Source organism: Canis lupus, chromosome 8, assembly GCF_048164855.1.
Source record: "Canis lupus baileyi chromosome 8, mCanLup2.hap1, whole genome shotgun sequence".
In the NCBI taxonomy this organism is placed as follows: Eukaryota; Metazoa; Chordata; class Mammalia; order Carnivora; family Canidae; genus Canis; species Canis lupus.
Window position 1 is genome coordinate 59,217,120 of NC_132845.1, and position 12,363 is coordinate 59,229,482.

The 12,363-nt window shown below is 53.1% G+C and overlaps 1 protein-coding gene across 7 annotated transcripts; it reads right to left on the reverse strand.

Annotated features, from left to right (window-relative positions):
• Positions 1–975: 975 nt before the first annotated feature.
• Positions 976–6,810, reverse strand: CD19 (CD19 molecule). 7 transcript variants are annotated; one of them, XM_072836301.1, is made up of 15 exons: positions 6,659–6,810; positions 6,168–6,422; positions 5,630–5,833; positions 5,206–5,499; positions 4,078–4,185; positions 3,788–3,836; positions 3,431–3,519; positions 2,877–2,990; positions 2,635–2,739; positions 2,478–2,546; positions 2,314–2,373; positions 2,161–2,217; positions 1,534–1,626; positions 1,331–1,432; positions 976–1,176 (listed from the first exon to the last, which is right to left on the reverse strand). In XM_072836301.1, the coding sequence occupies exons 1-14, from the start codon at positions 6,744–6,746 to the stop codon at positions 1,341–1,343; spliced, it is 1,677 nt and encodes a 558-aa protein (XP_072692402.1). In that variant the 5' UTR covers positions 6,747–6,810; the 3' UTR covers positions 976–1,176; positions 1,331–1,340. The 7 variants fall into 7 exon arrangements, 6 of the variants coding, with proteins under 6 accessions (XP_072692402.1, XP_072692401.1, XP_072692406.1 ...); XM_072836300.1 differs by having other exon boundaries at positions 5,206–5,520; XM_072836305.1 differs by lacking the exon at positions 3,788–3,836 and having other exon boundaries at positions 5,206–5,290.
• Positions 6,811–12,363: the final 5,553 nt, after the last annotated feature.

Below are 12,363 nucleotides of genomic sequence, written 5' to 3' on the forward strand. Positions count from 1 at the left end.
ATCCACTATGCAGATAACAGTAACCATGCCATGCCCCCTCCCTAGTGCTCTTCTTTAATTGGGAAAACCGAGGGTCATTGAGCTTAAGCAAGTTACCAACAGTCAATTAGCAATCAAAGTATTTAAGTTCTCTGTGACATTGTCTTCTCTCAGCTGTAAAATGAGAATAATTTTAGGTATCTGTCCCTCATAGGATTGCTCCAGAGATAAAATGAAATGCTACTGGTAGGGCAGTCCAGGTGGCTCGGTGGTTTAGCTCTGCCTTCGGCCCAAGGCATGATCTTGGAAACCCTGGATTGGGTCCCACGTCGGGCTCCCTGCATGGGGCCTGCTTCTCCCTCTGCCTGTGTCTCTGCCTCTCTCTCTTTGTGGGTCTCTCATGAATAAATAAATAAAATATTTAAGAAAAAAAAAAGAAAAAAGTGCTCAACGCACTTAAGTGGATTAATACCTAAGTTCTCAATGACCTTGGGAGGTTATTGCAAAGATTTTTTTTTTAATTTATGAGAGACAGAGAGAGAGAGAGAGAGAGAGGCAGAGACACAGGCAGAGGGAGAAGCAGGCTCCATGCAGGGAGCCCGATGAGGGACTCAATCCTGGGACTCCAGGATCACACCCTGGGCCAAAGGCAGGCACCAAACTGCTGAGCCACCCAGGCATCCCGCTTATTGTAAAGATCAAATGAGCTGATTGATGTTAGAATATATGAGATGTTCAGTAAATGCCAGTGATGACCACCCTTCCTGGACAGCTTCCTCTTCCTTGGGCACCCACCACCACTGGATAAGCAATCACCCAACAACTGGATGGTGGCAATGGCAGGCAAATGAGGGAGATGGGAGCAGGCCAAGCCACAGGAGGAAAAAGGCCCCTCTGTACCCAGGATGCAGCTCTTCCTCCTCTGCTGGATTCGAGTGGGGGATAGGAGTACTCACCTTCCCTTCCCCTCCCATACACAGCATTTATGTCATAGGATTGGAAAAAGTCATTGAGTTTATTGGAGGAGTGCAAGGGGAGCCCAAGATTCATTGGTTTACACATATGCGCGCACACACATACACACACACAGATACACATATCCAAGGCAATGCTGCTCCAGATGTTGACGCTGTCTGCTTAGGTTCCCAGATTTCAGGATCAGATACAGATCTCAGGAGGAGCTTAAGGAGGCCCAGGCTAGGTAGAAGACATGGTGATGGGGAGGTTCCAGAAGCCCGCCCCCTGAACACCAGGCTTGGGAACCCCTTCCCCCTTCCCTCCCTGAAAACCACTTCCACTCCTACCATCTTCCTCTTTCTCCCCCTTCCTTAGAGGACTGTTCCCAGCTCACCTGAAGGGAATCATCTCGTGCTCCAGGTGCTCATGCGACCCCCTCCTCCCCACGCTGGTTCTGGCCCATTGGGATTATCCATGTTCTCATAGGAGTCTGCATCTGGTTAGGACCAGGAAAGATAAGATGCATCTAGAGCCAGAAGTAGGCTGGGAGGGGGTGAGCCTCAGAGGACAACAGGGGACAGCAGCAGAGGCACCCACCTTCCTCGTGACTGGGACCAGGCTGCGCCCGAACAGAGCGGAGCTGGGGGGCTGCATACAGGATCCCTCTCATATCCTCGTAGGACTGGGAGCCTGCTTGGGCAGGAGAGGTGAAGGCCTAGAGCCACGCTGGGCTTGGAGAAGGGAAGTGCAGCCTAAGATACAGAGGGAATCTAAGGAGCAGAGGGAGGCGGAAGGCCTGGCCGTACTAGGAAGGGGTGGTTAGGGTCAGCATCACATTCGGGACCCTTGTTAACAGTTTGGTCAGATGTGGGTTGGATTATGATCATTGTCAAGAACAGAACTGGCACAAGTCAAAGTCAGAGCCATGAAGAGGTTGTAGAGACAGCTAGAGTCAAAGCTGTGGTTTGCATGGGGGCCGGGGTGATGGGCAAGTCAAAATCCAGGCGGGAATCCCACTAGGATCTGAATAGATGTTCATAAGTTAGGGTTGGGGTAAATACTGGGATCAGGATTAGGGTTGAGGTTAGTGTTAGAATCCATCCAAAGCCAGAATTACACCTGGGGTTAGAGTCAAGGTCAAGGTTGAGGCTGAGCCTGGAGTCAGAGCTGAGGCCAGGTCAACCCAATCTGTGCAAGGCAGGGACGGTTCCTAGCATTTCTCACCAAGAGAGGTTGCCTCCTTGCTGGGGTCCCAGACTGACCCACGGGGGCTCAGGAAGTCTAGAGAAGGGAGATGGAAGTTATTCCTCCTGGTCTCCAGGTCACACATATACTCCCCTACACACCCCACATTAATGTGACACTCCTCACACACACCTACTGTCCTGGTGACTGGCTGGGCCAGCTCTTCATCCTCATTCTCGTAAGACTCAGCAGCTGCAGAAAGAAGAGAACTCCAGAGATCACTCCTGCCCTGTAGGGGCTCCACAGCCAACTGGGTCCTCCCAAGCCTCTGAGGCCCCACAAGGACCCCAAATTACCGCTGGAGAAGGAGTCTTCATCCTCAGGACCCAAGGCCTCATCCTCAGGATTCTCATAGCCGCTGCCATCTGGTAGTGGAGAAGGAGGGGGGTCCAGCGTGGGCTCACAGTCCATGGCTGAGAAGGTGGGGGAGCCGTGGGGGGGGCGCGGTCTTACCCTGGGAGAGTTGGTCTTGCCCACGGTTGGAGTCATTCTCGTAAAACTCGGAGCCCTCCTCACTGTCTGGCTCTTCATAGGCCTCCCCTTCCTCTTCTTCTGGGCCTGGGGTTTAGGGACGCGAATAGGAACTGAGTCACGGCCCTCCCACCCCCGGCCTCCAGGCGCCGTCAGTCCAGCATTCCTGCCACAGAGCCTCAGGGGAGGACCCCCCCACCCCCCCACCCCCGTCCCCCAAGCACCTGCCGGCGGCGGGCTCCGAGACCCCGCGGCTCCAGCCTCCGGGACGTCGCTGCGCGGGCTTCCGTAAGACTGGACGGCGGCCCCGAAGCCTGCAGCCCACCTCAGGGCGCGTCCTGGAGGAAGGAGCGTGGTAGCGAGGGAGAAGGGATGCCGCGGGTCGAGGCTAAGGGTCTGCGAGGCTGTGCAGGGGACGGGAAGGTCCCGGGGCGGCGGGGGCGGGGCGGCCAGGTGCGCCTCCCGGGCCGGAGCCGAGGGGCGGGACCCACAGCCGAGGGCGTGGCCTCAGTCTCAGGAGGTGTGGCTCTCGGAACTAGACTGCAGGTCCCGCGACCTGGGGGCGGGGCCAGCGCCAGGGGCGGGGCCACGGGCTTTGGGGACGGGCCCTGGCTTTGGGGGCGGGGCTCGAGTCTGGGCGGGACTCCGCGCCCCGGGGTGCGCTCTTTTTTTCTGAAGGCGGAGCTCTGAGCTCGGGGAGGCTGGGCGCCCCGGGATTGGAGTGACGGAAAAGGGGTGGGGTTCAGCTCGGAGTCAGTGACCTGGCGGTGCCTCCTACCCGTGCCAGAGGTGGGCGTGGGAAGGGAGAGCACGTTGCCGTACTGATTCTGGGCCCCGCTTCCCGGGGGAGGCGTCACTTTGAAGAACCTGGAGGAGGACCGGGAGTTGCACTGTGAGGTCTGGCCCTCAGCGCCTAAGATGTAGTCACGTGTATTTGCTCCTCTGTTCTGCCGCGGCTTACAGAGGGGTCTGGGATGACTTCAAGGAGGTCTTCACAGAGGAGGTAGCTTTGGAACTTGGGCAGTATTTCAGGGGTAGAGGTGGGGAATAACACGATGAGCGGAGGACACAGTAAGTGCAAAGCATTGAGCCAAAGTGCAGGGATGAAAGACTGCAGGGGCGCTCGTGTCATTACCGTCTGGTGGGATCGGTCATTCGCTTTCTTTTCCTCCTGAGGATCAGGGCTGGTGAGAGTGAGGGGGCGTGATCAGAAGAGGCAGGGGGAGGTCACTTGGGTCAATGGAGGGGAGGGGACTTCAAAGTAAGTTGGAGGGCGGTTAGAGGAGTGGGAAGCAGGACTGGAGATCTGTGGGGGAGGTATGGGAAGAGAAAAGGTGGCTATCGGACTGGCTGGTGTGAGCTGTCCTGGGCGGTCCTGGGGAAGATGGGGTATGTTGGGCAGACAGGCTGGAGGACATGACTCACCTCTTCGAAGATGAAGAAAGCTCACCAGGGAACCCAGGCAGAAGATCAGATAAAGTAATGGCACAGCAGGGACTTTCCAGCCACCAGTCTCCAGCAGCCAGTACCTTACTGTGAGGGAGAAGCAGCTATGAGAAGGGACCCCAGGCTGGCATGCTGCTCCCCAGCCTCAAGACCTCAAAGGGGCATAAGTCTGGGGACATGGACAAGACACAACCCCCAAATCACAAGCTACCAGGGGGGCTCGCCTCCCTCCCTCTGAGGTCCGGGACCATGCCCCAGAGCCTGACCTGAGGCCTAGGGCAGTATCTACAGAAAAAAAACATTACTATAGTTAGACTATGTTGGGATTCAGGAGAGCATGAAGATCAGCTTCCTGCTGCAGTTAAGGACAGTCATGTTCAAAGTGAAGGACAGAGTCACATTCACAAAGTTAGAGGTAGGAAGCAGCAATGTACTGGGGTGAAGTGTAGAGTGAAAGTTGAGGTTGAGTTTGAGAACTGTGGTTACGGTTAGCATGGGAGGATTATATCAAGGGAGTAAGAAGGGGCAGAGCACTGTGACCAGTTTGATGGGTGGGTGAGGAAAAGGAAGGATACCCAGGTTCCTGGCTTTGGCCCATGGGCAGGTGGTAGTGTCCTTCACTGACACACAGACACCCACAAGACTTGGGGAAGATATTGAGTATGACTGTATATTTTGAACCTTCAGGGGCATCAAATGACAGGAAATGGCTGGGGGTGAGGTGTATGGAGCCTGGAATCAAGTCACTAAGGCGTGGAGGCCTAAGGAGTCATGGGAGTAAAGGAGGTCAAACAGGAAGAGTGTGTAAACAAGAATGAGAGAGCACTGATGGAACAGGATGAGGCCTCAGAGGTCCAACAGTGAGGGGGGAGGAGGAGAAGGAAGACCCTACCAAAGCAGTTGGGAAGAAGTAACCAGTGATAGGAGACCCAGAAAAGTAGTGATTTGGAAACAAGGGAGGGCAGAGGTAGCGTCAGTGGTCAGGATAGAAGCTGGGGTTTGGGATGAGTCTGGTACTAGCTCCCAGGTAGGGGCGCCAAGGTTGACTGGCTCCCAGTTCTTCCCAGGAGCCCCACACAGATGCCCCACCATTGGGAGAAGCTCTACCTGACTGGGCAATGACCTTCAGCTGCATCTCGACGGTCCTGTTGCCATGGTAACAACGATAGGTACCAGCATCTCGAACTGTGGCCTGGGGCAGCAACAGAACAGCCCCTCCGCTGAGGGTGCCCAGGACCCACATCTCTCTGCCTGGGGCATCCTCCCTCAGGTCTAAGCTCAGCAAGGAGATGTTATGCTTCTTGGGGCGCACGTGGGTCCAGGAGATGGGGCCTCTGGCCACGAAGGCAGGGGGCACCTCACAGGGCAGCCAGAATGTGGAGCCAGGGGCCACGATGAGGTCTGGGGCAGGGAGAGCCAAGGCTAGGAAAATGTGATCCTTGGGGTCTCCTCCCTGCAAACCCTCCAATTCCCAATCACCATCCCCTCATCCCTGAAACCCTCCCTTCCCGGCATCTCCGCAGCACCTTACCTTGGTTGAGGCTCTGGTTCAGAGTGCCCCGGGGCAGGGCACATTCAGGGTCTGTCTCCCAGATCTCAGGGTGGTCTTTTTCCCACACGTACAGCTGGGAGCTTGTGGGGTAACGAGAAGAGGGCTTGGGGCCCTCTGAGGGTCGGTTCCCCAGGCCACAGCCTGAGTCATTTAGGGCTGAAGCATTCCACCGGAAGAGCTCCCCTGGGAAGAGACCCAGAACCAGATACAGACACATCCAGGAAAGGCAGAGAGATACAGAGACCCAGAAAACCAAAGACAGATGGAGACAAAGACCCAGAGAGAGAGATAAGAACGACAACTCAGAGAGAGGAGAGAGTGAAAGATGGAACAGCTCAGTGTTGAAGTCACAAAGCCACAGGAGTTTTGAGGAGCCACCTGGAACCAGCGGCAGGCATGCTCGATCCTCAGCCCCTCCAGCCCCTCCTCCCAAATCTGTTTTAGCTGCTGAAGGCCTCCATCCGAGCTGGGCCTCCCTCTTCTCGTCCGCCCCTCCCTGCCCCAGCCCAGACCTCACCACTGCCTTCCACGCTGACTGTCCAGCCGGACTGCCAGGCCTGCTCGGAAGGGGGCCCCGGCTGGCACAAGTAGAAGCCCCCCATCTGGTCAGAGACGTTGAAGACGAACAGCTGGATGCCCAGAGACCCCTTCCGGACGCCCAGGCCTTGTGACCAGAGGCCCAGCTCTGACTGAGCCCCCTGAAACCAGGCCTGCTGCTCAAGGGGACCATCTGAGGGAACTTTGAGGCATGGCAGCTCAGCTTTGCCTCCCTCTGAGGAGAAAGAAAGAGGGAGAGGAACCCTTCGCCCCCTTCATTCCTCACACTGGATTATTACCCAGCACCCCCCACCAGCTGGGAGTGTGTGAGCTCTCAGAGTCCCAACTCCTCCCTGAATTTTGCAAATAACAAAATGAAGGCCCAGAGAGGGTGGGTTCCTTGGCCGAGGGCACCCAGCGGAAGCCAAGTTTCCACCCCCAACTCTTTCCATCTGTACCCTTTGGACATACCTTTAGCCTCCACCTGCAGTGTTTCCTGGGGCCTGACTCCCTCGGGTGTAAGGAAGAGGAGGAAGAAGAGGAGGAGAGGAGGTGGCATGGCGGCCAGACTCCCCGGGGCACCCAGCTTGGCCGCGCAGGGGATGCTGGGGCAGGCGGGGGCCTGGGGGGCACTGAACCATGAGCGTCTGTGGGGGCGGGCGAGCGGGCAGTCCCCCAGGGAGGAAGGGGTGGTCACACCTCCAGTCCCCTTCTCCATGCACCCCTCTAGACCCACAAAACTTGTCTTCTCCCTGCCACGCTTTTATTTTCATCCCGATACTTACCACCGTGTGAAATGATCTTGTTTGTGTGTCTACTTGTTCACTTTCTGTTCCTCCCACTAGAATGTAAGCCCCTTGAGGCAGAGCCTTGGTCTTGTTCAACACTGTATGCTCGGTGCTCTGGGACGGTGCTTGGGGCATAGCAGGGGGCCCAATAAATATTTGTTGAATTGAGTGGCTCCACTTTTGGGGGCTCTCTCCTCCCCTTCCCTTCTTTAACCCCAGGCTTTAAACCCATTTCTCTTCACACACACACATACACCCCATTCATTTTTTCGACTGACATTTCTTGGGCCTCCTTCCCACTCGGTAAAACCAGCCTGTCACACATCCTTTGAGATCTGGAAGACTTGACTGAATGCTCTGTGCCTGGGCAGCCCGGGTGGCTCGGTGGTTTAGCACTACCTTCGGCCCAGAGTGTGATCCTGGAGACCCAGGGTCGAGTCCCACGTTGGGCTCCCTGCATGGAGCCTGCTTTTCCCTCTGACTATGTCTCTGCCTCTTTCTCTGTGTCTCTCATGAATAAATAAATAAAATCTTAAAAAAAAAAAAAAAAAAAGAATACTCTGTGCCTACCACTTGGCTAAGTTTCTTCATCTCTCTAAGCTCTGGTTTCTTTCTCTGTAAACTGGGGATAATAATAGCGCTAGCAAAATCTCATTTGGGGGGCACTGGGTGGCTCAGTGGTTGAGCTCAGTCTGCCTTCAGCCCAAGGCAGGATCCAGGATCCTGGGGTCCCAGGATCGAGTTCCGCATCAGGCTCCCCTTGAGGAGCCTGCTTCTCCCTCTGCCTATGTCTGTGTCTCTCAAGAATAAATAACTAAAATATTTTTTTTAAAATCTTGTTTGTGAACAGTTTTTAAAAAGATTTTACTTAATTATCCATGAGAAACACAGACAGAGAGGCAGAGGAAGAAGCAGGCTCCATGCAAGGAGCCCGATATGGGACTCAACCCCAGGACTCCAGGATCACACCCTGAACCAAAGGCAGGCGCTCAACCACTGAGCCACCCAGGCGTCCCTTGTTTGTGGACATTAAACAGGGTGGTGTACCTATGGCATTTGTCCCCAGGGCCCAGTACATAGTAGGCCCTCAGTTACTGAGAGACAGCATCAGTCAATGGCCAAGAGCACAAGCCAGGCTGCCCCTGGAGCTCCTGCACAGCAAACCCAAGACATGCCTGGTGACAAATGCCCCTTAGTCTCCCACTTCTTCCCCCAAGAAGCCCCTGCTTTGGTGATGGAAGGAACCCACTTAGAAATGGGGAAATTGAGGCCCCCAAAGGGCAAAGTGTTGCCTGAGATCACACGAGAACTGGTGGTATAGTGACGCCTGGGTGGCTGAGCAGTTGAGCGCTGAGCGTCTGCCTTGACTCAAGGTGATTCCAGATCTGGGGATCAAGTCCTGTATCAGGCTCCCCACAGGGAGCCTGCCTCTCTCTCTGCCTGTGCCTCTGCCTCTCTGTGTCTCTCATAACTAAATAAAATCTTAAAAAAAAAAAAAAGAGCTAGTGGTGCACTAGAACTCCAGGGTCCCAACTCTGAAATCTGTGCTCTGCCACCCCACCCCCCCACCCCCACCCCCACCAACGTCTGTCTCTTCGTCTCCCTCCTCCTCTGGCTCTCTCTGCACGTTTTTCACTCTGCAGTCACTCGGAAAGGGGCCAGGCACCCAGGAGATCTGCTCTCTCAGTTGCTGGTTCCCAGGACCGGGGCTTGCTGGGCTGCAGCTTCCTGTTTGCTTCAGGCAAACCCCAGGGGACCCTCCAGCTGTCAGGGCCCCCACTTCCTTTTGGTCGGGTTGGGGTGGCCCAGAGGGGGAGAGTGGGGCATTGGAGAATGAGAAGATGAGGTAGCAGGACCCCGTTTGCCTTCCGTCCAACAAAATCTGTCCAGTTCTCTTCATTAGCTTTCCAGCCGCCTCATGGGCAGTTTCCTGATGAGCACACATCATCCCCCTGCTCAGAACAAGAATGGCTGTTTCTCTGCCTAAAATACACACTCCAAGCCATGGCCTCCAAAGGCCTGAGGCTCCCCCAGCTGCAGTTCCCACCTCCACCCTCCGCTGCTCAGGGCAGCCATCACTCCAAATAAAGCCTTCGCACTTCCTTGCTGCTCTTCCTCCTGGATGTACCCTCGGCTCTTCAGTCTTCAGGGTCTCAGCTTCACTGGCTCCTTTTCATCCCTCAGGCCTCCATTCAAATGTTACTTCCTCACAGAGGTCTTCCCTAACACCCCCTCCCACCTACTTTTTGATTTCACACCCCACTTTTATTTCTTTCCCAGCATTTGCCTGGTTCCCAAATATGCTTGTTTCTTTGTTCATCCCTCATTTGCTTCCTGTGGCAGAACGTTTGCTCTTTCACAACAGGGATCTTTCCTGTCTCGCTCTCCAGCATCTAGTAGGTGCTCAATTAAGTATCTGTTCCGCCAGAGCATGAGAGTCCCTCAAGGGAAACCAGGCCAGAGGGGGAGCTTTCATGCTGTACCACCCAACCCCAATCATAGGAAGCCCAGTAAATTACAGACCCAACAGAAAAGCCCTCCAGGGAAACAGTCACCAGTTACAGGCCCTGGGTGGGTTGATGTAGGTTGGAAAGATGTAGGTTGGGTCTCCTACAAGAAAAGATGTAGGAAAAGGAAGGATGGATGTAGGTTGGGTCTCCTACAAGAAATAGACCACCCCTACAACTCAGCCAATAAGAAACTATCATCGCCCTGAACTCCTGCTTTTCCCCAGTGGACTTTCTTCCAAACAACCCCTCCTGACTTCTTTTTCCTTCTCCCTAAAATAACATTCCTCTCCTTTGTTTGTTGGGCTAGCCTATGGTTTTTGGTGTGCTTGCCTCTTCTGAGTTGCAAGTCTCTGCTCTTCCCAAATAAACTCAGTTTTTTTTTTTTAATTTTTATTTATTTATGATAGTCACAGAGAGAGAGAGAGAGAGAGAGAGAGGCAGAGACACAGGCAGAGGGAGAAGCAGGCTCCATGCACCGGGAGCCCGACGTGGGATTCGATCCCGGGTCTCCAGGATCGCGCCCTGGGCCAAAGGCAGGCGCTAAACCGCTGTGCCACCCAGGGATCCCTAAACTCAGTTTTCGCTGGTAGAGTACCTTTTATTTTTAACATCCACAAAAGGAAGGAAATTAGGAAGAGCAAAAGAAAACTTTCTCTTCACTTCCCTCTCATGCACTCAGTTGCCAAGGCTAGCACAGTTTTCATCCTAAATATTTCTAGGATCAACTTCCTCCTCTTATTGGACTCTTCCCTTCCAATCAGAACCACATCAACAGCCTCTTTTGTTGTGGGCTGTCTTCTGCCTCTTTTGCTTTTACCTATACTCCACACAGAAAGAACTTCCTTGGTATTAGTCAAGTGTGTCTCCTGCTCAACAGCCTTCAGAGGCTCCCAGGGTCTCAGGATAAACTCCAAGCCTAATAGTTGACTGGAGCTGTTATCATCTTCATTTCACCTTTTCAAGAAACTCTGCCTCACACACAGGGAATCTTAGGGCAGTCAGCCACTATGGGCAGTAAGCTGCTGGGGATTTATAAACTGGAGTTAACCTAGCTAGATTTCTTTTTAAGTTTACTTATTTTAGTAATCTCTACATCCAACATGAGGCTTGAACTCACAACCTGACCAGGAGATCAAGGGTCACTTGCTCCTCATGCTGAGCCAGCCTGGCACCCCTAATCTGGCCAGATTTGCATTTTCTAAAACTCTCACTGGCTGGCTGCAATGTGGAGGGGGAGAGTAGAGAGAGGCCAGAGAGATCACTAAGCAAAGTGTTCATTCTTCATTCATTTATTTATTCATCAAATGTTTATTTTATTTTCTTTAAAGATTTTATTTATTAATTCATGAGAGACACAGAGAGAGAGAGAGGCAGAGAGACACAGGCAGAAGCAGGCCTCATGCAGGGAGCCCGACTTGGGACTCAATCCCCGGGGCATCTAGGATCACACCCTGGGCTGAAGGCAGCACTAAACCGCTGAGCCACCTGGCTGCCTCCCAAATGTTTATTTACTATGTTTTGGTTGTTTGTTTTTAAAGATTTATTTATTTATTTATTTATTTATTCATGAGAAACACAGAGAGAGGCAGAGACACAGGCAGAGGGAAAAGTGGGCTCCTGCAGGGATCCTCAATCCCGGAATTCCAGGATCACACCCTGAGCCAAATGCAGATGTTCAACAGCTAAGCCATCCAGGTGTGTTCCCCCCCCCCACCCCCCGCCCACCTTTTTTTTGTAATCAGGCCCTGTGCTAGGTGCTGGGGAAATAGCAGGAGACAAGACACTTCATAGAGTTTTGATTCAAGTTTTGGGGACTTGGAAGGGCAAAGAGTGACAGGTAATAAGCAAGTTAATCAGTAAACAATTTCAAATGGTGAGAAGTTATCTAATGATGGATCGGTGATACAGGTAGCTCCTTGAGACAGGATGGTCAGGGAAGGCCTCATGAAGAATGTGACTTCTGAGGTGGGGAAAAGTTTAGTATTCAAGTAAGGTCATGTTTAGTTTTGTTAGGAACTGTTTTTTAGAAGTTTGCTTGTTTATTTAAGTAATCTCTACACCCAATGTGGGGCTAAAACTCGGTACCCCAAGATCAAGAGTCACATGCTCTTGATCAGTCAGGCACCTCCAGAGTGGCTATACCGTTTACATTTACCACCAGGAATATAAGAGAAATCCAGTTTTTCCACATACCCACCAGCATTTGGTATTATCACTCTTTTTTTTAATTTTAGCCATCCTGGTAGGTTTGTACTGATAACTCCTTGTGGTTTTAATCTGCATTTCCCTAATGGCTGATGACTGCGAAAGTCTTTTCTTGCGCATATTTGCCATCCGTGACATCAGTGAAAGGTCTATTCCTGTCCTTTGCCCGTGCATTGAACTAGATTTTAAGCTGACATATGATGTTTTTGCAAAGATCACTCTAAACGCTTTGAGAATTAACTAAAGGAGCCAAAAGGTGACACAGGGAAACAGGAGACGTTATGGAAGTCTAGGAGAGAGATGGCGTTAGTGGAGAGAAGAAAAAGGAACACCTTCTGGAATATTCAGTCCTTTGGAGGTAGAGGTTTACAGGACTTGCAGGCTCCTGGAATGTACTTCAAAGAGGGAGAAACGGGCTTGGGAGAATGAGAATCAAGATCCTAGACCTAAGTTTGAGCTGCTTGTCACCGCCCAAGGGAAGATGTCAGGTCGCCTGTTGGAAAGTTCACAGATAATGAGACCTTGATTTAGGGCAGGGGCCCCGGGAGGAGAGGAGGGATTTGAGAGGCCCAGGAAAGGGCGGCGGGGCGGCGGGGCGGCGGGGCGGCGGGGCGGGGAGGGGGGGATTAGCAGGAAGCCCTGACTGGTTGAGTATCAAGGTGGGGGCGGGGAC

What these genes read in the sequence shown, in the direction of transcription:
- CD19 (XM_072836300.1), bottom strand. Translation starts at nt 6,746, where the DNA reads ATGCCACCTCCTCTCCTCCTCTTCTTCCTCCTCTTCCTTACACCCGAG. An exon ending in ACTGCAGGTGGAGGCTAAAG is followed by an intron (nt 6,423 to 6,658) that starts GTATGTCCAAAG and finishes CTTTCTCCTCAG; the next exon opens with AGGGAGGCAAAGCTGAGCTG. An exon ending in TGGTCCCAGTCACGAGGAAG is followed by an intron (nt 1,433 to 1,533) that starts GTGGGTGCCTCT and finishes GGTCCTAACCAG; the next exon opens with ATGCAGACTCCTATGAGAAC.